This window comes from Vicugna pacos, chromosome 25, assembly GCF_048564905.1.
Source record: "Vicugna pacos chromosome 25, VicPac4, whole genome shotgun sequence".
In the NCBI taxonomy this organism is placed as follows: Eukaryota; Metazoa; Chordata; class Mammalia; order Artiodactyla; family Camelidae; genus Vicugna; species Vicugna pacos.
In genome coordinates, this window is record NC_133011.1 from 32,903,353 (window position 1) to 32,928,883 (window position 25,531).

The 25,531-nt window shown below is 47.4% G+C and overlaps 1 protein-coding gene across 1 annotated transcript in view; it reads left to right on the plus strand.

Annotated features, from left to right (window-relative positions):
- Positions 1 to 10,252: 10,252 nt before the first annotated feature.
- TG (thyroglobulin) overlaps positions 10,253 to 25,531 on the plus strand; it is a 202,783-nt gene continuing 187,504 nt past the window's right edge. Inside the window, exons 1-8 of the mRNA XM_031690392.2 lie at positions 10,253 to 10,357; positions 11,341 to 11,449; positions 12,768 to 12,865; positions 13,993 to 14,196; positions 14,672 to 14,831; positions 20,524 to 20,630; positions 21,796 to 21,939; positions 22,137 to 22,322. Coding sequence (XP_031546252.2) covers positions 10,291 to 10,357; positions 11,341 to 11,449; positions 12,768 to 12,865; positions 13,993 to 14,196; positions 14,672 to 14,831; positions 20,524 to 20,630; positions 21,796 to 21,939; positions 22,137 to 22,322 — 1,075 coding nt within the window. The 5' untranslated portion in view covers positions 10,253 to 10,290. The remainder of the gene's footprint in view (positions 10,358 to 11,340; positions 11,450 to 12,767; positions 12,866 to 13,992; positions 14,197 to 14,671; positions 14,832 to 20,523; positions 20,631 to 21,795; positions 21,940 to 22,136; positions 22,323 to 25,531) is intronic.

Genomic DNA, 25,531 nt, shown 5'->3' on the forward strand with positions numbered 1-25,531 from the left:
AAAAGCTGATTCTTTGAACAGAACAATAAATAAAAGTGGTTAACTCCTACATATACTGATCAAAAATTAGAATGAAAGAGGGAATATTACAACATACCCAACACAGTTTCTAAAAGGAATATTATGAAAAACCATAGGCCAATAAATTTAATAGCTTACATGAAACAAAATTTTCTCAAAAGATGCAAATGACCAAAACTTCATAAACATTGAATTTGTAATTGAAAATGTTCCCTCAAAACTCAAGGCCTAAATGTGAATTCTGTCAAAACACTTAAGGAAGAAAGCTTGATATTACACAAACACTGACAGAAAATAGAGAAGAAAGGAACACTCTTTTTGAGACAATTTTGACCTCATACGAGAATCAGAAGAAAACACCACAAGGGAAGAAAATTACAGACAAGTACATAACCCCCCGAACACAGACACAGGCGTCAAGAAAACAGTACCCACGTGGATCCGGTGGTCTGTAGTAATGATACGGTATCAGGGTCAAGCTGAGTGTTCCACAGGGATACAGAGTTGGTTTACTGTCAATAAAATAATGAAATTATTATGTTCATCTCAATAAATTAAGATAAAGCTTTTCATAAATTTCAGCATCCATTCATGATTAAAAACTAAAAGGAAAAGAATAGATAGGAATTTACTTAACTGTAAAGGGCATCTATCAAGACACTTAACCCTCATAATGGTAAATGAATACTTTCCTCCCTAAAATACGGAACAAGTCCAGAAGGTTGTCCGCTATCAACACTTCTATCCAGCATGAATCTGGAGGTCCCACTAGTGCAATATGGTGCTGGGTAATGAAGACAAATAAAAAGCATCCCACTTGGAAAGGAAGAAGAAACATTTGCAGGTGACAGTTTATATACATGAAAAAGTCTAAGGAACCTACCAAGATGCCACTAGAACTAATATTTCTATACATTAGCAAAGAGCTATTGGAAATAAGAATTTTTGGAAAAAAATTCCATTTTCAGTAGTATCAAAAAAAGAATACTTAAGGATAAGTCTGAAAACATAATGCAGAACCTGTACATTGAAAACTACAAAAACAATACCTATATAATAAAGAGATACAGGAACAGAAAGAAACACTAAGATCATGGGTTGGAAGATGTAATACTGGTATTATGTCTCCTGAAATGAAGCGATAGTGCAATCCCCAGCAAAATTCCAGCAGACTTTCTGAAATAGAAATTAGCAAGCTGATTTTAAATTTTGTTTGGAGGTATAAAGGACCTTGGAATACTCTAAGCAATTCTGAAAAAGAAGAACTAAAGTAGAGGGACATACAATTTCTGATTTGGAGGCTTATTACAAAGCTGTAGTAGCCAAGACAATGTAGAGGTAGCCTGGAGGCAGATGTGGATTGATAGTACAGAATAGGGAATCTAGAAATAGACCTAAAAGACTATAGTCAGTTGAATGAAGGAGAGTTCCTGTTGTTCCACATCCTTCCTTTCCAGCATTTGGCGTTTGCCAGTGTTTTGGATTTTAGCCACTTTAATAGATGTGCAGTGATACCTACTTTTAATTTGCATGTAGATATCCAATTGCTCCAGTGCCATTTCTTCAATATTATCTTCCCTTTGAGTTACCTAGGTGCCTTTGTCAAAAATCAATTGACCGTACATCCGTAGGTTTATTTCCGCACTCAGTACTCCCTTCCTACTGATTTATGTCCTCATGTAGATATCACACTGTCTCGATTAATGTAGTTTAAGAGTAAGATTTGATTAATCAGGTAGTGTAATTCCTTTAGTTATGTTCTTTCTTACCTGTTTTTGCCAATTCTAGGTATTTTGCATTTCTATAAAAGTTTTAGGATCAGATTGTTAACTTCTTTTAAAAACCTGCTGGGATTTTGACAGGAATTGCACTGAATCTACAGATCAATTACCATCTTAACGCTATTGAGTCTTAATCCAAGAGCATGGTGTGTTTCTTCGTTTATTTAGGACTTATGTATTTTTTTCAGTAATATTTTGTAGCTTTCATTGTTCAGATTTTGCACTTATTTTGTTAAATTTATTTCTAAGTTTTATTTTCTTTGATGATACTATAAATGGAATTGTATTCTCAATTTTGTTTTCAGATGTTTAATTACTAGAATATAATAAAATTGATTTTTTATATCTTATATCCTGAGACATTGATAAACTCACTTATTAATCCTAGAATTTTTTGCATATTTCCGAATATTTTCTAGGGCAGAAACTACGGAGACCTTATAGGTAAATGAAATGTAAGATCCTTGATTGGATCCTGGAACAACAAAAAAAAAGACATTGGTGGAAAAAGTGGTGAAATTCTGTTAAACTCTGTAGTTTACTTGATAGTATTGATAGTTTTAGTTTTGATAATTGCATTATGATCATGTAAAATGTTAATATTAGGTGAAATTGAAGAGTATATGGGAAATCTGTACTATTATTTCAACGTTGGGATAAGTTGAAAAACTATTTCAAAATACAAAGTAAAAAAAAAGCAATGAAACCATGTAAATTGTGGATTTTAGTTTAAAATAATGTTTAAATGTTGGTTCATTAATTGTAACAAACATACCACACTAATGCAAGACGTTAGTAATAGTGGAAACTGTGTGGGAAAAGGAGGAATATGGGAACTTTCTGTACTATGTGCTCAGTTTTTCTGTAAATCTGAAACTGTGAAGTGTATTAATTAAAACAAGTTAAAGAAAAAGGAATGTGAGAGGATAATTATAATACGCTATCTTAGTAGTTTGAGAAAGAAGAGTTTAGTGAAATCATTCCAAACCCACAGGCAATTTAAAGTCCCATCCTTGAAACACTGTCTCTAGGAGTCAGGCTTGCCCAGGAAATCAAGGAGGAAATGTATTTATTAGAAAAGTATGCTTCCTTCTTACAGGCAGCACAGGAGCACTGGAAGATTGAAAACAAACTTTAAAAAGACAGGGTAATAGCAGAGTGTTGCCTGGGAGAAAAGCTGAGATCTTAGAAGGCAGACGGGCTGGTAGGAGTGGGTGATGGAGTTGCATGGGAGACACGGTTGCTTTGAACAGAGGCACTAGAGAAAGCAGACGGATGTTAACTGTCACCAAATCAGACAGATTGAGAAGACTGGACCTTCTGCACTCTCAGATCTGGGCTCTCATTTGTTGGATTTCTCCAAAGAGAGAAAGCACTAGGATTAGGGGACTGTTGAAAAAGCTGCATCATACGGCCACAAATGGAAGGCTTATTATAGTAAGAGTGAAGGGAACCATCTCTTTACAGGGGAACAAAATCTGCCATCCCAAAATGTCTTTTTGCCAATGTGGATTATTTTTAGCTGAAAACAGTCAAGGCCCAAAAGATGCAGGAAGAAACTTTGATCTTCCCCATAACGGCCTAAAAGAATTTAGATATATGGCTTGTTCCAAAATACAGCTATCACTGGAGATACCTGAAAGAGTATGGGCTAAATGTGGTGGGGGGAACTCAGCAGGGCCTAGAGAGCAGAGTTTGACCCATGTCTCTTTAAATCTGCCTGCGCCCAGTAAGCATATTTTTTACCAAACGTTTGCTCTTCCATCTCCATGTCAATTGCTTTCCTCCCCTGTGAAGTCCCAAATTACTACCACAATGTCCTTTTTTGTCTTCAGCTGAAGATGGTGTTTACGGTGAGGACTTCGGCCATTTGGGCACATTACTCAGTTCTCCTGGGTCTTTCCCATGTATACATGGTTACTAAACTTTAGTTTTTCTCCTGTTAATTTGTCTCACGTTGACTTACTTCTTAGACTAGCCAGAAGAACCTAGAAGGGTAGAGGAAAATTTCTTCTCTCTGACACCCTGAATGGGCCACTGTACGGGATGCTTACAGAGACTCTAGACAGATGTGAGATTGGCCCAGGAAGATCAGCACAGAAAACTTCAAGTCATTTCAGTGGGTTTCAAGGTGAGGCAGCCACCTTCACGCAGAGGTAAAGATATAGATATTACTTATGCCCTGAGGAACATGCCTGAGAAATGTGTCAAATGATGACTTTAAAGTAAGGCACACAGAAAAGAAACCCATGGAAGGGAAGCCAGGCACACAAGACAGCATCCACGTCTGGTTTCTTGATTGGAGGTCAGAAAGTCTTGATTGTGACAGCAGAGGAACTGGCAGCACAAGATCGGTCTGAACAACTGACGCTTTGTCAGTCCCAGAGTTTAGTGATTTTGTCTTCTCCAATCTGAGAGACCCCACAGGACAAAATCTAGAGACATGTATGTTAGATATGTGTGTGTTCCATAAGGAAAGGAAGGGCTGGCGGGTGGGGAGAGAGAGAGGCTCAAATCCAGCAAACAATACCAGTCCAAGATGAATCAGAGAAGAAAAGTGAGTGACTTGAGAAGCTATTTAAAGTATTAGGAAATAGGCTGAGCGTTTCTGAAAGCAAAAGGGGAGCCAACACAGAAAATAAAATGTCAGCATCATGTTCCTTTATTGCAGAAAATAATGTAACAAAACAAATACTGCTCGAGACCTGAAGAGTCGGAAGTGAGGAAGGGCAGTGCGTCAGGAGCGTCAGGTTTCTGCTTGTGAACAAAGAAGAACAAAGTGCGTGGCTCACCACCCAGTTCCACAAGGATCAAGTTGTCAGCCGCTGTGGTCAGTGACCCACAGCGCAGCCTGAGAGGAACTTAGGATGAAAAGGATGAGCACTCTGTGCTTTGGAAAAGCAGGCCCCTTAGACAGATGTATATCTCAGGAGGAACTTCAGCGACCCCAGATTCTTGCATCTTCCCATACATGGAAAAGCACTAAATCATTCACTTGAGATACCTGTCCTTGTGACTAGCAGTAACCTTTTACCGAGATGTCTGCCTGACTGCACGTATTCCCTAGCCAAAATGCACATAGGAGCTGGTTTCTCCCCAACGTCTCCAGAGCTACTGACAGGCTGTCTTCTAGGCTGTAGTCCTCAGGTCCCTGAATGAAACAAACTCACAACTCTTTATGTTGCGCATTTTTCTTTCAGTTGACGCAGTCCCACCAGTTTCATGGTGCCATGGCCTTCAAAAACTCCAATGAGCTGAGGATGATTCTTCAGCTGAAAAAAAAAAAAAAAAGAAAAGAAAAGGGAGATGAGGAGGAAACATTTCCTAGGCTAAACTTTAAGAGGGTGGCAAAATTCCAGGGCCAGGGTCCAAGACAGCAGTCTCTGTGGGGCAGGGATATGAATGACTGCCCAGTCAAGCTAGCGGATGAAGTATTGCCAGACACACCCATATTCAGTGTAGCACACTGAGCTCAAAGAGGAAACAGAAATTAAGAAATTTCAGATATGCTGAACAGAAAGAAAGGCGCCTTAAAAGAGACTGATGTCTGGGGCTGCCACGATGGGAAAATTCTCATTTTTACAAGAAAAATACATTGTTTATTGTATGCCTGGCACTGTACTATGCATCTTATATTTATTAATTTATTTAGTAGTCACATCATCCTATAAGCTTGGGCACTAATAACATGACAACTTCATAGATGAGAAAACTGCGGCGTGGAGGGATTAAGTAGCTTGTCCAAGGTCACGCCATTAGTACTCTTAGTAGGATCTCATTGAGGTTGGAGAAGGGCCACTTGGATGGATGATCTTTTCCTCTCCAGGACTTAGCCAGTCTGCTTTTAATGGTTAAGACCATTCCATTGGATTTACGGGAGGAAGAGTATGATAGACAAATATTAGAAGGGAGATAACCTGCCTCCTTCCTGGTTTTCAGTCCATGAGAAGAGCTTTTTCTCTAAGTGCTCTTGGCCTCTTGCTTCGCCCTGTACTTCTCCATGGAGGTTGATAGTTACAGGGCTAGCAGGTGACCTTTCCTCCTTTCTGATGTGAGCATCGTGTTGTTAGTTTCCCTCCTGGCACTGCTTCACTTTGGCTGTGTTCCACAAATTTTGATATGCTGTGTTTACATTTTCATTCACCTCAGTGTATTTTTAAATTTCCTGTGAGACTTCCACTTTGACACCAGGAATATTCACAAGCGTGTTGTTGAGTTGCTTGGAGATGTTCCTGTTGTCTTTCTGGTATTGATTTCTGGTTCAATCCTACTGTACAGTCAAAGTATGACTTAAAATCTTTCAAATGTGTTGAGATTTCTTTTATGACCCAAGATATGGTCTATCTTCATATATATTCCATGGGCATTGAGAAGAATGTGTGTTCTGCTCCTGTTAGGTGGAGTGTTCTGTAACTGTTGATGAGGTCTTCTGGTTGATGAACACGTGTTGCTGAGTTCCTCTGTATCCTTGATGAATTTTGGGCTAGTTACTCCAGTTGGGTCATTTCTGTTGTTCTGTCTTCAAGTTCATGAATTCTTTCCTCTGTTCTTTCCGTTTTGTTGTTTAGCCCATCTAGTGAGTTCTTCAACTGTGTTTATTTTATTTTCTACTTCTAAACTTTCCATACTGTTCCTTATTTCTCACATTTTCTATGTATTTCCTTGAGACTATGTCTTTACCAGAGCTTTCTATGTTTTCACTTGTTTCATGTGTGTTCATAATTGCTCACTGAAGCATTTTTATAATAACTGCATTAAAATCCTTTAAAAATAATTTTAACACCTGTATCATTTTGGTATTGGCATTTGTTGATTGCCTTTTCTCATTCAAGTTGGTATTTTCCTGGGTCTTGGTATGATGAGTGATTTTTGGTTTGGGTATTATGTTAAGAAAATCTCGATCTCATTGAGCCTTCTGTTTTAGTAGAACACTTGACATCACTCTGGTGGGAGAAAAGGGACACCGCCTCATTGCTGCCAGTGGGGGATGGAAGTCCAGTTTCTTGGTTGAGGGTGGGAATCTAAGCTGCCCCCAGGCCAATGCTGATGCCACCCTGGCTGGGAGGGTTGGCATCCTTATTATTGCTGGTTGGGGGTGGAAGTTCAGGCTTGCCACATGGTCTCCACTGACCCTACAAAGAGAAGGGGCTCATTACTGCCCAGCTGGGGTAAAATTTCTGGCTTCTCACATTTCAGTCACCACCCTGGCAGGGGGCTTGGAGAGCCTCTTTAGCTTGGCAAGGATGGAAATCTAGGCTTCTCAGCTGGCCTTTGCTGGCATGGGTGGGAGTGGAGCCACAGTTTTTTTCTGTGAGGTTTGCTGGAATAGAGCAATTATTGGCTGAAAGTTCTCTGTCTTACCAGGCTTTCCCTTCCTTTGGCTCGAAAGGCTTTTCTTGGGGCTCTTTTTGGGGTCTGTGCTTATTGGCATTTCTAGTTGCTGGCTTTTCCAACACCCAGTATGAGGTGCGTGAGGCAAAATAATATTCTGGGAACGTCCTACCATATTGTTCCTCTGGTCCTGAGCTTGCTAGCTGGCTGTCTTCTTCTATCCATCTTTTGGTGTCTTCGTTTATTTGTTTTGTCAATAACATCCAGGGATTTTAGTTGTACTTAGCAGGAGGAATAGGAAAAATGTGTCTATTCCATCTTCTGGAAGCAAGAGACAAGTTCCATGAATTTTGATTATTGCTCTGGCAACCCAGGAGAAAGAGGAATGTGGCTTTGAGTCACCGGTCATGTGGGAGATGGGAGAACCTGTCCCAGGCAGAGGCAGGGGGCCCAGCAACATGGCGGCAGGCGGGGTTAGAGGAGAGATGGCTGGTAAGCAGTTCTCGGTGGTGAGCCACAGCTCATCGATGTCAGAAACAGTGACATCTGATGTTGTTTTGAAGCAATTTCTTCCTCTGTATTCCAATCACTCTTTGTTTTCCCCAAATCCCCCATAGGTGCTTATTATACATAGCACCCTAGTCTTTGAGAATGAAGGAGATGAGTGGGTTATGTGATTGCGTCAGGATCAGAAAGAGAGGGAGAGGTGGCAGGGCCAGTGGTGAAGAGTCGGCCGGAGCGATGGAGGCAGGAGGCGGGAGCCAGGAGCAGGCTGGCGGGAACAGACCAGGGCATGGCCACCGGGAGTTACCGCAGGTGCTTGTACGTCCTCCCAGCACAGGGGCGTGAGGTGAGAGCAGCGCCGAGGAGCTGAGTCACCGTGAGAAAGAGCTTTTCACGGGGAGGCGGCCGTGCCTGGCCTGGTTCTCTCCAGGCGCACCGCTCTGCCGCTTGGGTGGAAAGAAGCACCTCTCCCCCCAGGCCCCCTTCGTGCCGACCCTGCCCCGCTGCGCGCTCTCACCCTCGCTGGTTCCGCTCTGCTGCTTCCCGGGGGCCAGGCCAGAGGGAGTGACTCAGCACGCGGGCTGACGCGCGCTTTGTGTGCGCACTTTGCAGGGAGTGGGGAGCATGGTGTGGGGGCTTCTGGTGGACCTCCAGCCATGGTTTAACACGTCATAAAACTTGTCTGGTTTAGAACACCTGGACATAGAGAGATGACAGGGGCTGCACTATGCTATCTTACTATATTATTATAGTAAAGAGATGCCACTGGGTCCCCACAGCGTGCGGGGCGACCTGGGCCATGCACTGGGGGCAGCAGGGGGCCGCGCAGGGGGCAGCTCTTCCTCTTGTGCCTGCTTCTCCAGCAAATGCCAACACATCTTCTCAAATCCCCTTTGCCTGAAATCGGTCTCAGTCATCTCCCTCACTCCCCGCGGCCGAGGGGTCTCCTTCTGTACAGCTGTGCAGTGAGTGTCCACCCCCCACGCCTTCAGCTGGAGAAGCAGCGGGGTGGGAGGCGGACAGGCAGGTAGGAGGCTGTGCTGGAGGACCAGCCCCGCGCTGGGGGCCCTGAGGGGGCAGGGGGACTGAGGGTGAAGAGGGTGGGAATGAGGGATTGCTGCTAGGATTTGGAGGCTGATGAGACGTGAGAGATGTTTAGGATGGCACTCGGGTCTGTGATTACAGCCAGAAGCACGTTAAGGTGCAGCACTGGGAGAAGTGTTAAGCAGTTCAATTCAGGTCATGTCGAATTGGAAATGTCTGCGGAGCACGCCAGCCAAGTGGACCTGAAACTTGACAGAGAAGTCTGGCTGGAGCTGGTGCTGGAGCCGTTGAAGCCATGGGCGGGTGTGATGCGCAGGCAGGGCTTCTCACCTATGCTTAATCCCACGACCTCCCAGGTAAAACAACCTGAGTTTTACTTTATGTATTTTGTATCATGAACATTAAAATGATGATAGTGACCAACACTGGGTACTTACTCTATGCAAGTGATGCTTGGATCACTTTGCCTGTGTTAATGCTTGTGATACAGCCACCCTGCTGCGTAGTCCAGTCCCCTGCTCTGCCGTCACAGTCCCTTCACTTCCCTCCCGTGCAGAGTGTGCCCACCTCCCAGCCTGCCCCCCGCCCTTCCGTCTCCCTAGGACGGTGTCCGTCCAGATCGTCACCCACCCGCCCTCTCCGCTCAGGTGCCACATCCTTGTGGAGGTCTCCCCTGCTCGCCCATACCCCGTCCTACCTGTCACTAGCCCCTCGCCCTACTGGGTTGTTCCTTGTCATTCCGGTCACTCCCCATATGACATACTGTGTCATTTGCAAAATGGGACAATCAGTAATATTAGCTGTGAGCATCCCTCAAGCACGTACTCTTCAGTGTCTCATTTCTTCCCTTACAGCAACCCGAGCCCGCAGACACACGCCTCCTCTCCTTTCATTTCTGTGTCCTAGAGGAGGCTGGGGCTCAGGGGCATGGGGTGACTTTCCCAGGTCACACAGTGGGGAGTGAAGGAAGGAGGTCAGCTTTGCTAAGAGAAAACACACTGATGTCCAGGCTTCGTGTGGAAGACACTGGTCCTATTCCCTTTAGACTGGCAACATCCGAAGTCCTGGGACAGAGGGGAAAGGAGGACAAATATGAATGTGTGCGTGTGTGTGTGTGTGTTTGGCTTCCTTCACTAAAATGCTTTATTTCATATTAATGGCTCTGCCTGTTCTCTGCTATGTCCTCATTGCCTGGAATAGTGTCTGCTACTGCTGGCTCTGAAGAAATACTGCTGGAAGGGAAGGAGGAAGGAGGGAGGGGGGAGTGGGAGGGGTTGCTTCTCCTTCACGGTGGGCCTGACCTTGTCCCCAAAGCTGCAGGGCTTTGGCCTTTGCCCCTAAAGATGAATTTTGGAGCCAAGGCCCTAGTTCTGCTCTCCCACATCCCCCACGAGATTCTTACCCCTCACTGGCCACATGAGTGTCCTTGGGGGAGCAGACGCAGGTGGAGGACCTCCTTGTGACTCGTAGAGAAAACAGGGCGGGCCCTGCTTCACTGAGCACCCGTGGAGGGGGTCGGAGCCCACGGCGGCTCTATAAAGGCTCCCTGGCCAGAGCCCTAGGGTGGGCGGTGGCTTCTACCCCTTCCTCCCTGGAAGGGCTCGGAAAGATGGCTCTGGCCCTGGGGGTCTTCAGTCTGCTGGGCTTGGCCTGCTTGGTATCGGCCAACATCTTTGGTGAGTTCTGCGCCTGAGGCCCTGGAGCGGGGCGAGGAGGCCGGGGCTGGGAGGAAGTTTTCCGTCCAGAGCTCCATGCTAGCCAGGATCTGCCCCAGGGCCTTGGAACATTTGTGATTTCTTTTAATCCTCACAAGGTCCCGAGGTCGGTTATGTGCTCTTTGCTTTTCAGATGAAGAGACAGAGGGTCTGACAGGTAGGCTGAGTTGTGTGAGGTCACAGAGTCAGTGAGTGGTGGAGAGGAGATGGGAAACCAGACCTTCCTGGTTCGGTTCCAGCTCCCCCAGCCCCACCCTGCCAGCAAAGTTTGGCATTGACATTAGTGGGTTTTTTTTTTTATCCCCTTAGCTCTTTGAAGTCCTAGGTCATCCATGTGAGGTGTCTGACAGTCAGCAGGCAGTGACGAGCACAAGCCTGCCCGCGGAGCTGAGTCCCAGCTGTGGCCCAGCTGCTTGATGCGCGGCTTGGGCTAAGTCTCAGCTCATCCCCTCCCTGGGAAAGCTAGCAGTTGTGATCATGGTTTCTGAGTGAGCTCCTGCATGTTCCGTGTGCTGTCAGTGGAAAAGAAGACATGTGGGAGTTATTAATGAATTCGTATTCCCTCGCTGTGCCGGAGGGTGCAGGGAGTGCCTTGATAAATTCATGGCCACCTCCTTTAGTGTGTGGCCTGGGGGGATGTGCAGTCCAAGGGTTTATTCTGAGACCTTATCTTGCCAGCTGTGTGACCTGGTAGAGGCTGCCTTCACTGCCTGAGTCTTAGTGCCACACGGGTAAGATGGGGATGGGTAAGATCTCCCAGGGGATGGGCTAACGCCACACTTGGAGGAGTGTGAGTAGCCACAGAATTGCAAGTCAGAACAGACTGGCTGAGGACGGTGCTAGAAATAAAGCCCACAAGAGCACGTGTGTCCTTAGGGAGCCCATCTCCGTTCCTGGAACCCAGACCGGCACCTCTTCTCTGATGAGTCGCTTCCCTTCTGTAGAATACCAGGTGGACTCCCAGCCTCTCCGTCCGTGCGAGCTGCAGAGAGAAAGGGCCTTCCAGACGCGAGCAGCTTACGTTCCCCAGTGTGCAGAGGATGGCAGCTTCCAGTAAGGCTTGCTCCAGCCACGCGGACTCAGGGGCCTCAGACGCCCTCAATGCTCCTCGTTCCTCTCCCCTGCCCCCTCCCCCTGCTCCTGGCCCTCCCCTTTGAACATGAGATGTGGCCACTGTCACCTGGACGGTGCCTGCCTCTCAGAGGTTCCCCAGACTAATCAGCAATCAGGAATCTGACCCGGAGCGCCCAGTCCACGCTTCCCTCCAGCCAGGACCAAAGATGTCCCTTTCTTTCCTGCCTAAACTTTTACCCTAATTGCTTTAACAAGAGGTGTGTACGGGTGGGGGGAGTCAAATGATTTAACTTTGGCGCCTCCTCTCCCCCTTGCATCCTCTTGAGAAGTCACAGGGGGAGGGGAGCTGAGGCCCTTGGACGGCAGGCCGGTGGCTGCCCCCACGCCCTGCTGAGTGCAGCTCTCTGGGCTGCGAGCTGCCTCCTTCCCTGGCGGGCTCCGCTCTGAAAGGGGGTTGTTAGCTGCCCTCACGTGAACTTGGGTCCGGGACTCTCTCCCTGCAGAGTGGAGTGATCATCGGAACACACAGGAACCCTCTGTTCATGCTTGAAGTTTCACTTCCCCGCGCTGTTCCAGCCACGTTGAGCTCCGGGATCTGGGTCTCTGTGTTCTGGGAAGCAGCCCTGGGACTGTTTCACTCCCTCCTCCAGTTTATTCCCACTCTTTGTGCCTAACAAAGCTCTTACCTGCTCCCAAGAGTGCACAGGCCAGGCCCAGCTTGGAGCGCTGGGAGTTGCGGGGCGGTGAGGAGGAGGGCTTGCCTTGGCCCCTGACTTACGGAGCTGTCCCCACGTCTCCTTCCCCTCCGCGGGCCGTTTCCAGCCAGCCCTGCTCCTCCTCAGGAGGTTTTGCACACGATGCTGTCTTTACGTGGAACACCTTTTACTTTCTCTGCCCCTGGTACAGCACCCGATCACCCGCACCTTGGTCTAGCCATCACTGCCCCGGGAAACCCCCCCGTGCGCTTCCCGAGTGCTTGTAACCAGGGCTGCTCTCTCTCCGCTCCCGGTCCAGGGAAGGGCCGCGTTACCCGCTGCGGCCTCCGTGTGGCAGCAGCCTGGGCGCCGGGGTGGGCACGTGCTCGGGGCTGGCCGGCTGGGCAGGTGGAGGCTTAGCGGCCGAGGCGGGGCTGCTGGGGGTGTCGGGGCTTTTCCCTTCTCCAATCACTGGCCCCGCTCCATGCAGATCTCTTTCTAATTACGTGAATTAAAGCTTGGAAGGATGAAAAGGGAGAGCAAAGGTACCCGATTGTGGCTTCCGGAGCTAATCAGGTGTCGCGTGGTGTCTCCTGCCCCAGGACTACCCAGTGCAGGAACGGCGGTGGCTCCTGCTGGTGTGTGGACGCTGACGGCAGGGAAGTGCCTGGCAGCCGGCGGCCCGGGCGCCCCACGGCCTGTAAGTGGGAAGGGGACCCGCCGGGGACAACTCACATGCTGGACAAAGCGCTGGGCTTGGGTGTGTCAAGGGCGAGTCTGCCTCCGGGCTGCTGCATCTTCCTCTTTGAATGAGGCCCTGTGTCCTACAGGACTGCTGTGAAAATCAGTGGGACACTCAATAGCCTCTGAGTCCCCCATGTGCCAGGCACGGTGCTCGGCACTCAGGAAGCAGCAGTGAACAGACATGAAACGCCTCTGAGCCCAGAGAGCGGCCCCATGCGCAGGAAGTGTTTTCTCACCCAGGCTGTTTCACCTGAGGTGAAATGTGCCCTGTGATATAACTGTTGTGATGGGTGGGAGGAGAAACACAGTCCCCATTTAAGCGTGTCAGAGGTGAGCCTAAAACAAAGGTCCATCTAAGCTGGTCACCTTAAAATGATGACATTGAGCCAAGCACCATTTGTCAGCTCTGTTTTGGGCACTATTTTTTTGGGCCAGCCATGCGGGCTTGGGGGGCAGGCTGGCTCCCGCTCAGGGACCCTGGCCTGGTCCCACGCCACCTCTCGGCTACAGTGCCTTGTCTGTCACAGGAACACAGGATCTGGAATAGGATTAACTGTGACCGTTGTGGGGACTTACAGAGCCCATAAACCCCTGGCACACAGGAGGTGCTCAGCAGGAGCCATCACCACGAATGTCACTGTCCTCAGGCACCTGCAAAAAGCAGTTGTATCCCAATTCTAAAGATGAGTGAGGCACAGAGTGGTGAAGTGACTTCACGGAGGTCACACAGCGAGCATGTGGGGAAATTCGCAATTCGCACTCAGACGAGCTGTTAACAGCCAGCTTGTACTCCATTCACACCCCAGCGCTGCAGCACCAGGGTGGTGGGCTGTCCTGGAGACCGCTGGGGCATGATGAAATAGGCCCGTTCCTGGCTCGGTCTGCAGGATGCCAGAGGAAGTCCTGGGATACAGAGCTGGATGGCTGGAGCACTGGTCCTAAGGCTGCTGCCAACTCCCTGAGCTGTGGGAAGGACCACCCGGCCTTCTCGCCTCTAGGGGGTGCGTGGGGCTCCTCCTGGGCTAAGGCCCCTGCACTGTCGCTGCTGCACTGCTCTGACACCGCCGCTCTCTGTTGCCTTAGGTCTGTCCTTCTGCCAGCTGCACAGGCAGCAGATCTTGCTGAGCAGCTACCTTAACAGCACGGCCACATCCTACCTCCCTCAGTGTCAGGACTCCGGGGAGTACGCGCCTGTGCAGTGCGACCTGCGGCGGGAGCAGTGCTGGTGTGTGGACGCGGAGGGGATGGAGGTGTACGGGACCCGCCAGCGGGGGCGGCCGACGCGATGTAAGTCCCAGCACCCCCAGAGTGGCACCTGCAGCATGCCACACCATCCCCCAAACTGTGCCAGGGCTCCCCGAGAAAAGGCATGGGACCTGGCCCTCGGCACAGAGAAGGAAGGCATTCTAGGAAGATTTTACCCCCTCTAATAGTTCCCCATGGTGGATGGTAGTCTTTGCCTGCTGATCATTAGAAGCACAAGCCCAGGGGAGGGTATAGCTCAGCGGTAGAGTACAGGCTTGCCACGCACAAGGTCCTGGGTTCAATCCCCAGTCACTCCAGGAGAAAAATAATAATAATAATAATAAAAAGGAGCACAAGCAGGATTTCAACAAGCGCCTCCTGTTGGAGCCTTAGTCCCCGACTGGGATGCTGTCAAGCGTGTAGTATGAACAGATGCATTTAGGCTATTTAAGAAGCATATGTGCATACATACCTCCTTGTAGGTAAGAATAAAAATTTTTTCCTTGGAAATCCTTAGGTCCAAAGAGCTGTGAGATAAGAAACCGCCGTCTTCTCCATGGAGTGGGCGACAAGTCACCGCCCCAGTGTTCTCCAGACGGAGCCTTCATGCCTGTCCAGTGCAAGTTTGTCAACACCACAGATATGATGATTTTCGACCTGGTCCATAGCTACAACAGGTGAGGGCAGCCCGGGCCTGGGGCCTGCCGGTCTGGGGCCATCCCCTCCTATCTCCTGCCAAAGGCCAGGCTGACTTTGGGGCTGGATGCTGGATGTGTGATACCCGCAGCCTGGTGGGACCTGAGAGTCCTCACGCTCATTTGCTGTGATGGAGTCTGGAAGGGCTGCGGCATTTTCCACAAAGCAGGCTGGGAATAGCTATTCAAATTAGAAATACACCAGTTCTCTGACCCAGCAGCCCATGGGATCAAAACACCAGAATGTGAAGGCCTAAGTACTATGTGTCTACTGCATTGTTTTTCATTGTAGCCAAATATTGGGAACAAAGAGGCTGAGCAGCCCAAGGTGAATGGCTGGATACCTGTGCACCCACCATGAACATGTATGTAGCCCTTAAACAGGATTCATTAGGGCTATAGCAGCTGATTTGGAGAGGATTCTGCAGCACATTATGATAATATAACATAACCTATAGGTGCAGCTGACAGGATTTAACTTTTAGAAAGCAAGTAAGCGTGCTCCTTCTGTGTGCACGTATGATTACATGACTGTGCTTGTGTCTGCACAGGGTTAGGTGAGCACAGAGAAGACTATGAATTAGCACTTACTGGGTGGTTATCAGAGCCACCTTGAGGGTCAGGTGCTGTGGAGAAAGAGAAGACAGAAAAAAATATGGCTCTATAAAAACATGGACCGTTTTTAATGCAGTTTTATATAAGTATGTGTATGTATGCTCTTATAAATAAGTTTAAATTAAAAATTTAAATAACAAAGAGAAAAGAGAGATATATTATAGGTCTCAGGCCAAATAACTGAATAGTTTCTGGTTTTTCGAGATGGTTGCTTTGTTACTATCAAGGGCCCGCGTGGACTTCAAATCTAGTTGAAATATTCTGAGTAAAAATAAAGAAGAATATTAGACCATGAGTAGTGACTGAAATTCTCTTGGAGAACCTGAGCACTTATGTGGCTGGCTTTCAAAGCAGCCTGTTTCTTTCCCTAAAAGGGAGGGAATTCCCAGGCTGTGCCAGGAGGGGTCACAGATCAGCAGCCTGTGAGCAGGAGCTGTCCCAGAGACAAGTCTGGTTTGAGCCGCACGGTATTTTAAAAACTGGGGAATTGTCAGTAGAGTCCTATGAAATTTCTGTTTGTGTAGGTAAAAATAGTTGAACATTAGCAGTTTTGTATGTCCACCCCAATACACAAAATTCTGAATTCCTGATTCTAAAGAACAAGGATGGGGGCTGCATGCCTTGTCCCATGGCACCAAGAAGCTGGCCTTGAACTCTTCCTTTTGGACTGAACGCACGTCCTCCCCTGCTCCGGGTCTCTCCCTGTCCGGATGTCATACTTACTCCTGCCTGTTCCATCTGTTCGCATTACCTGACTGGCCCCATAGCATCTGCCGTTGTGACTCTCATTCTGACTCTGCCACTGAGCCTCAGTGTCCCCATCTGTGAGGACAGCACTCGGTTCATTAGGTCCTGGTGAAGATCCGCTGAGCCCCTGTCCACGAAACCCCTGCAAAAACTGTAAATTATTCTGCATCTGTAGGGAATCCTTCCTCATGCATCATCAGCTCCAGCAAATGTAGGTTACATCCTTCCCCCCAGGCCTAGAGAGCGTACCCGTGTGCATATAGGAATCTCCAAACAGCCGGGCTTACTGAGGCTCATTGATGCAAACCAGTGTATGTTCAGTTCAAGTTCAACTGAATATGCTCACCATGTACAGGAATTTGATACCCTTTTATCTACTTGAATATTTACAAAAGTAATTGGAAAATGATGGTCTTTAGCACATAAATGGGGCTTCTGAAGCTCAGAAGTTAGGGAACCCTCCCTAGGAAGCACGATTAGTGGGTTCTAGGGCTGTCTGGCTTCCTCTGCTATCCCGCAAAACCTCAATTCGTCTCTGTGCCCCGTGGACTATAGCACAGAACCTTGGGTACTGTCGGCCTGCAGTCATCAGAGGGCTTCTTGCAGGTGCCAGCCTGAGGCACAGTTCCCAGCCCCTTCCACAAGAGGGCAGTCAAGTTAAAGGCAAAAGTTCGGGACTGAGCATCTATTGTTAAAGAATAACAACAAAATTTACCCCTGAAATGGGATCCTTTCTTTTATGTAAGCAAGCATGTCCCTGGGCGCATTCTGATTTAGGAAGGTCATGGGAAAGTTCAGATTGTTGGTTACTAGAAGCCCAGCCACAGTCAGGAATTTTCTGATAAGCAGACGGGGGCAGCCGGCAGCCCCAGTGACTCCACTGGGCAAAGTGTGAGGAGCCCTGGGGGCAATGTGGAGAGTCTAGGCCTGGTACCTACAGTCGGCAGGTGGAAAAATACTGCATGGCCGGTGATATTTGAATTTTGGATAAGCAGGGAGTAATTTTTTAGTATAAGTGTGTCCCCAGTGTTGCATCAAGAATTTTAAGCCTAGAATAGGGGGTTGGGTATATTTTGTTAACCATCAGACTTGGATTTTAAAAAGAGTGGGGTTGGGGAAGAGCAGAGTGGGTGCTTGGAGGTGACCCTGCAAGTCTGAAGGCTGCTGCCTCCATCCAGGTGAGAGGTGCTGTTGACTTGGACTAGAGCAGGTGATGGAGAGGCGGAGTAGGACAGCAGAAATACTGACTTGGTGGAATCCACAGAACCTGGTGACAGTATAGATGTGGAGGGTGAGGGAGGGAAAAAGTTAAGGATGTCTCCAAGGTCTGGTTTCTGAATGGATGGTAGAGGGTAAGTTTGAAAATGAAAAGTCACAAATTTGCTTTTGGAATATTGACTCTGAGGAGATTTCTTTGGGAACTTCAAGTGGAGACATGGCATAGGGCAACTGACCTACTTCCTTGGGGCCGCAGGGAGGCTGGAAGCCTGTGGGCAGCTCGTTTGCCAACCTGTCGTGGGTTCTTCATGTGCGGGGTGATGATTTACACTTGAACTTGGCCATAGCGTTTGCTCATTGAAGAGGTCCTTTTGCCTCTTGAAAAAGGCCACTGCTAACTACACCTATTTGGCCAGTGACTTAAAAAAAGAACATGTCCTGATGGGGAGTGAGCTTTGTTGGATTTTCCGGCTCTTCCTCACCTTTCATAGGCTCTTGCCTAACCGCTAACTAGGGTACCATATTCTGGCTGAGCAGATTATAAGTAAAGGTCTTAAGAGCTGATGTCATTATCAGGGCCTTAGTGATCTGACTTAAAATTCTGTCCATTGGTTTCTTTATCAGTTCTTGTCCTTACTGGCTGAGCTCACTCAGACCTCTTTAAGGGCCTTGGCACCTCATGCTATTCAGATAACCCAGTGGGAAGGGCAGATGCACCTTCACATGTGAAGGGGGCCTCATCACCTGGACTTACTAGTGACTGCGTGGAGAAATCCTCGTGGACTAACCTCCGTTACCCTCACAGGAGGGCTCTGTAGCGGTCTGTGTGCACCAGGCATTCTGCTAGTCACAGCTCCCAGCTTCAAGGAGGGCGTCACGAGCATTGGAATCTGATAAATTGCTAATTTATTCACCGACAGTTAGATTTCTGGAGGCACTGTCTGTGAGAGGAGCCAGGGAATGTCTCTGAGTAAGGGGTGTTGGCTACCTCAGCCCAGAGGCGTGAATCCTCCTCTGCGAGTGAACGGGACCGTTTGCCTGGCAGGGACTGACGTTTTATATTTCCCGGAGCCTTATTTGTGACTTCTCTCGTCTATGTTGGCCACAATCGGAGCAGAAATGCCACCATTTCCCCTTCCACGACCATTTTCTTACTGGAGGGTTCTTTTATTACCATTCTGAGATCTTGCTTTTTACTCAAGAGAAAGGCAGCATCCTTTCCATTGGTTAAAAGTCGAGGCGGACCTTCGGGTTAGATGGCCGGACATGGGACTAGAGTGATCTGAGCTCCCTGGGCCTCGTACTGGAATGGGCTTCAGAACTCCGGGCCACTGTGTAACTCATCAGTGTCTATTAGAAAAAGGAAAAGCTGGGCGTGAGGCATAGAGAGAAGGGTGTCTAAACAAAATCACACACCTCTCGGGATATGGGGCAGGAACTGAGTACAGCCAGGCACACTGAGTAGCACCATCAGCAGAGATCACGTGGTGGGTAAAGCCTGGATTGGAACCCCAGCTTCCACCGCTAGTTCAAGATGGTGGCCAACATCCCTCACTCTTTTAACCTCTGAACTGGGCATGAAAAAAATACCACCTCCCTTCTAGGAGGGTTAAGTGGACTGAGTGAGTCAATGTATGTTACATATTTTGCAGACTGTCTTTTATAAAGTGGAGTTCAATAAGCTGAAGTGATTTTTGTACTATTATTAGCACTTTTAGAATTCAGTTATCCCCGGTTCCAGTGAATGAACTTCTGTTACATACCTCCAACCAGTGGTAACTAAGCCAAGTGAGTTTTTAGTTTCTACTATGCAACTCCCTTACTATAGCATTCTTTTTAATTTCACTCACATACTCACAGCAACAGACCAGCAACATGGAAAAAATCCATAATTCTACAGTGCATCCATAGGTTTTGTTTTGCATATTCATTTCCATTCAAAGTAACCAAAACTTGTGCAGCCTGTGTTCAGACTCTGAGCAGTTCCTGCACAATACATTCCCTTCCAACACTGGTTCACGTGCATGGGAGTAACTGCAGTGTGCGTACATGCTGTTTTGTGTTCTCCCTCTTTACACAGTGTTATGTGTGCATTAGGGAGTTTGCTATAATTTATTTCCTAATTGTCCTGTCTTTGGATGTTAAGGTTGCTTTCATTATTTTTTCTAGAATAGATTACACAGCAATAGACCTGTCTGTGCAGAGAGCTGCTGTTTCTGCTAACTTAAAGGTTGGGGATATATTTCTAGACGTAGGTAGAAAACACATCATGCTTGGTTTTATAGCCTTGCTATACAGGGCATGAAAACGAATCTCTCAGTGTTGCATAAAGATGAAAAATGCGCCTCTGGTTGCTCTGTCATTGCACGGGGGAAGAACTCCTGAACACAGCTTTATATCACTCGAGCTTCATATTACTTCCAGGCTGGGGAGCCCAGCCAGTTAGCTCTGTATGGCACTTGCCAGGTCAGGCATGATTTAGGCATCCTTTTCCTCAACTTACGGAAAGCGATGTATAACCCTCGTGAGTGATGTCATTTGATTTGGTGGTTTTTTTCAATGCTAGAACTGGGAAATGTCCTACATTAGGAATTTCCTGTGATGGAATCTGGCTTCTTTTCAAGCTCTTGATGAGATGTAAAGGGTTCTGAAGCGTGTGATCTCCCCACATGAGATCATCGACAACGTACCATATGTTTGTAAATCATGCTTGGCCTTTAGTCCCTAGAGTTACATTCTAGTAAAGGAACTCGTTAGTGCAATTTCATTAACTGTTTTCTGCCTAATCCTGTGAGACACAGGGTTGGGCATAATTTGATCAAATGCCACGAGCGAGAAAAATGCTAATTAGTAGGTGACAGCCAAGCACAGCTTTATTTTCACAGGTCCAGCCTCGCTCTTGCCAGCTCAAATCAATTTAGAAAAAAGAAATACATTTACTGCAGGAGGCATGGAGCAAATGGCATGAGATGGAAAAAGCAGACATTCCTTATCCCCTCGATGACACAAAGCCACATTAATCTATTTCTACAGGCAGAGTGCACGATGGCTGGCCTTGTATGAAATGGTGACCATAAATCCCGTTGTCTCTCAGGTTCCCAGACGCATTCGTGACCTTCAGTTCCTTCCGGAGCAGGTTCCCGGAGGTGTCTGGGTACTGTCACTGCGTGGACAGCCAAGGGCGGGAGCTGGCGGAGACAGGTGAGCGCACCTCCGGCAGTCTGAGCGGAGGGGGTGGCATCCCTCAGACCCAAGAGCCTGAGTGTTACTCCCTGTAAAGCAGAGAAAGCTGAGGCTGTCTGCTCTCCTGCCAGGCTGCTCGGGCAGTGAAGAGGGCGTGGCCTTTGCAGACTTTCAAGGGTGGTACTTTTGTTTTCTCTTCAGAATGATTTTTTTTTAAATTGAAGTATAGTCAGTTTACAATGTTGCATCAATTTCTGGGTACGGTATAATGTTTCAGTCATGACATACATATATATTCCTTTTCATTATAGGTTACTACAGGACATTGAATGTAGTTCCCTGTGCTATGCAGTGTAAACTTGTTGTTTATCTATTTTATATATAGTAGTTAGTATCTGCAAATCTCAAATTCCCAATTTATCCCTTCCCAACCCTGGTAACCATAGTTTGTTTTCTATGTGAGTCTGTTTCTGTTCTGTCAATAAGTTCATTTGTGTGTGTGTGTGTGTGTGTGTTTAGATTCCACATATAAGTGCTATCATATGGTATTTTTCTTTCTCTTTCTGGATTATTTCACTTAGAATGATGATCTCCAGGTCCATCCATGTTGCTGCAAAGGGCATTACTTTATTCTTTTTTATGGTGGAGTAAGATTCCATTGTACACACACACATACATATGTGTTTGTGTATATATATATATACACACCACAACTTCTTTATTCTAGTCACCTGTTGATAACCACTTAGGTTGTTTCCATGTCTTGGCCATTGTAAATAGTGTTCCTGTGAACATTGGGGTGCATGTATCTTTTTGAATTAGCACTCCCTCCAGATATAAGAAGGGTGGTACTTTGAATGCAGCTACTGCTGGTCCACATGGTGCCTCTGCGCAGACTGGGAAGAGGCACCCGTCTCTGGGCAGATGCAGCTCCAAGCTTGGCGAGTGGAATACAGGATGGATTTCAGTCTCTCCTTGCTCTCTAAGCAGTGCTTCCTTGTGCTGTGAACAACCTGTACAACTGTACAGAGCTGCTCTGACTTTGGAAACCATTAAAGTCTTATTCAGATCCCAGGCACAGTGAGGGTGAAGGTTCTGGCCCCTTATGTCTGTTTGCAGGGAGAGGCCAGGGCTTCCTTTCTAGATGAACCCATCCCTCCCAAAGGTCACTGTCTTTGCTCAGGTCTGGAGCTGTTACTCGATGAAATTTATGACACCATTTTCGCTGGCCTGGACCTCGCTTCCACCTTCACCGAGACCACCCTGTACCGGATATTGCAGAGACGGTTCCTAGCAGTTCAACTAATCATCTCCGGCAGATTCCGATGTGAGTTAATAAGTCGAGAGCAGAAGTGTGTGTTTCTGCTGGGAGGAAGCTCCTTGGGTTTTGAAGTCGCTGCGATTTCCATGGCTGTCCCACCGAAGTGGGTGTGGTGCAGGGATTTAAAAAGTCCTGCCAGCATCCAGAGCGCAGGCTGCAAACACACCAACCGTCTTCTCCTTTCCCGCCTGGCTCCCTTTTAGGCCCCACGAAGTGTGAAGTGGAGCGGTTTGCAGCCACCAGCTTTGGTCACCCGCACGTTCCGAGCTGCCGCCGAGATGGGGGCTACGAGGTGGTGCAGTGTCAGCAGGAAGGGCCGTGCTGGTGCGTGGACGCCCGAGGACGGGAGGCCCACGGGACGCGGTGGCCAGGGCAGCCTCTGTCTTGCGGTGGGTTTTCCTCTCTTCGGGTTATGTGACTTTAACCGGTTCTCTTGACCAACCACTCCAGACCCATTAATTCCATGCCTCCTGAGGGTGCCCCGCAGGCCCTTGAACTCGTTGGAAACCTGTTTATTGTCATTAATCTCTGACATGTTTCTCATCCGGAGTCCGACATGGTTGCTTCCTCAGGGAGCTCAGACAGCATTAGAAGAAAAGAGAATTAAGCGTACGTGTACCACGAGAGACGTGCGTAGTGGTGACTAGAGGAGGACAGCGCAGTGTGGGGTCAGTTCTCTCCTGCAGCATATATGAAGAGGAGAAATCCAGGAAGGCTTCATGGAAGAGGTGACACTTGATGCAAGTCTTCTAAATAAAGCTGCTTCCTGCAGGAGGAAAGAGAGGTGTTCTCTATAGATAGAGCAGGAGAAGCAAAATTATAAGGATATAAGTACAGATGGTTCCCAACTTATGATAGTTTGCCTTACAATTTCTCAACTTTGTGATGATGCAAAAATGGTACGCATTCCATAGAAATAGTGCTTTGAATTTTGATCTTTCCCTGGCCTGATGACATGCGGTACAATACTTTCTCGTGATGCTGGGCAGCTGCAGCCCCCAGTCAGCCACATGACTCTAACCTGCATGCTTACAACCGTTCTGTACCCAGACAGTCGTTCTGTTGTTTGCTTTCAGTACCTTATTCATTCAATTACATGAGATACTCAGCACTTGATTGTAAAATGTGTTGGATGATTTTGCCCAGCCGTAGGCTAAGGTAGGTGTTCTGAGCATGTCTGAGGTAGGCGAGGCTCAGCTAAGATGCTGGGCAGGTGAAGTGTGTTAAACGCATTTTGAACTTAATGATATTTTCAGCTCATGCTGGGTTTATCAGGATGTCATCCCATCGGAGTCGAGGAAGGTCTGTAACAGGCACTGGTGTGCTCATGAACACCGATGCTGAGGACAGAGAAAAGCCTTGTGGGAGCATGATGTGATGGGGGCTCTGAAAGGCAGGGGTGATGAGGTGTTTCACGTCAAAGCAGAGGCTTGGGGGCTTGGTTCTGGAGGTCAGGTGAGGCTGTTGAGGGGTTTTCGGCTGAAGAGTGCCATGATGGCTGTTGTGTTCATGACGGGAGTTGTGCGTAGGGAAGACAGCCCAGGCATTTTGGAGGGGAGACCGAAAAGGAGGATCAGGCTGCAGGCTGTGGGGCACCTGAAGGCCACTGCAGCGTCCTGACGAGAGATGAGGGGAGTATTTCGCCTTCCTGGGGCAGCTGTAACGAGTGACCCTAACCCGACAGGCTTCCAACAGCAGAAGTATATTCTCCCATAGTTCTAAAGGCTAGAAGTCTAAAATCAGGTGTCAGCAGGGCCATACTCCCTCTGAAAGCATCAGGGGAGAACCCTTCCTGGCCTCTTCCTAGCTTGTGTTGTCACAGAGATTGCCAGCATTCCTTGGCTTTATGGCAGCAGAACTCCGAACTCTGCCTCTGTCGTCACATGGCTGTCTTCCTCTGTCCCTTCTCCTCGGCTTATAATGACACCAGCTGTAGAGGATTAAAAGCCCGCTCTAGGATGTCTTCGTCTTAACTGATTACAGCTCCGAGGATCCTAGTTCCAAATAGGATTACATCCTGAGGTTCTAGGAAGGGCATGAATTCTGGGGAGACATTATTCAACCCACTATGGCAACCGATACTGAAGTAGGCACCGTGGGCTGTGCAGAAGTGTGTGGACTTGAGACACGTCCTTAGGCATCCCCGTAAGACTCCATCCCATCTCCCAGTAAGACTCGGAGGGTGCTGGCAACGGAGAGGGAGGAATCCTGGGGCACCAGCAGGCTTCCACCTCGGGGGAGCTGGGGGGATTCAGCAAGGTTTGAAATCGGGAAGGAGTACAATCTTTTTTTAGAGCCTCAAAATAGATATTACTGTTATGACTGTTCTTGCAGTAATTCCTGGGAAATCATTTGATTTCTGCAACTTAACATTTTGAGTACTCTGCTCGGTATTGGGTAACATTCTACCTGCTAAGTGTAAGGATGTAGAAAAAGAAAATTTCGAAGCTCAGGTAGTATTAACAATTATATTTTAGTTCTATTAAAACCTGGAGGATACTGTGCCTTCCAATTTCCAGGTGCAAATGAAGAACTGTGGTCTTCCCTGTTAAAACAAGAGTGCTTCCAAGTGCACAGGTCACGGGTTGTTTTACTTTTTCTCTCTGGTGCATCATCTTATTTCCATGGAAACAATGCTACAGGGAGCCAGTGTCTGGATTTTTTTTTTTTTGCCTTGGTAACACTACATAACAAATGAATGGACATGATATGCTCTTAATTTGGAAGGAGAGTAAGCAGGGCACTGAACTTGACTTCCTCCATCCTTTCCCGTAACACCTAGTAGAGGCTGTGGCCGTGTGGAGGGATGTGTTATATGTTCGGGTGTTGCCAGTCTTCCTCTCTCTCTCTGACTACATGTTCCAGCTCTTTCTCTGTTGCCTGGTTACAGAAGGAAACTGGCTGACTTCCTTTTTGAAATTTGTGTGAACTGAGGGGAAAGAATTATTTTGAAAAGTTGGAAGTGGGTGGGTTGAAAAGGACTTCTGTGATTTATGGTTTTATGGAGAAAAATGGAGCTGCCTTCCTTCTACCTATTTGACTGAGACAATCAGAGTTTGAATTTAAAATCTTTTTTCTTACTGTGGCGACAATCAGCTTGGGATATTCAGCTAGAACAACCAGACCGTGCATGGAGTTGACTGAGCTGATCGCTGTGTTTTTAAATTAGTTTATTTTCTTAAACGTTTTAGGGGGTGGGTGGGAGGAAGGGAATTAGGGTTTTTAAAAATAAATTTATTTGTTTATTTATAAGTGGAGGTACTGGGGATTGAACCCAGGTCCTTTCCTTGAAATTATTAATTACGGGGAAGGTATAGCTCAGTGGTAGAGTGCATGCTTAGCATGCACGAGGTCCTGGGTTCAGTCCCTAGCACTGCCATTAAAAAACAAAACAAAAGCAATAATAAAATAAATAAATAAACCTAATTATCCCATCACAACAGAAACAAAATCTTTTTTCTTAATGTGATGACAGTCAACTTGGGATATTCAGATAGAATTCCAACAAAAGCGTTTCATTAATAAGCAAATAGGAATTTGTTGCGCAGTAGTTCCTGGGGCTGCCATAGCAAATGACCACAAACCGGGGGAGCTTAAA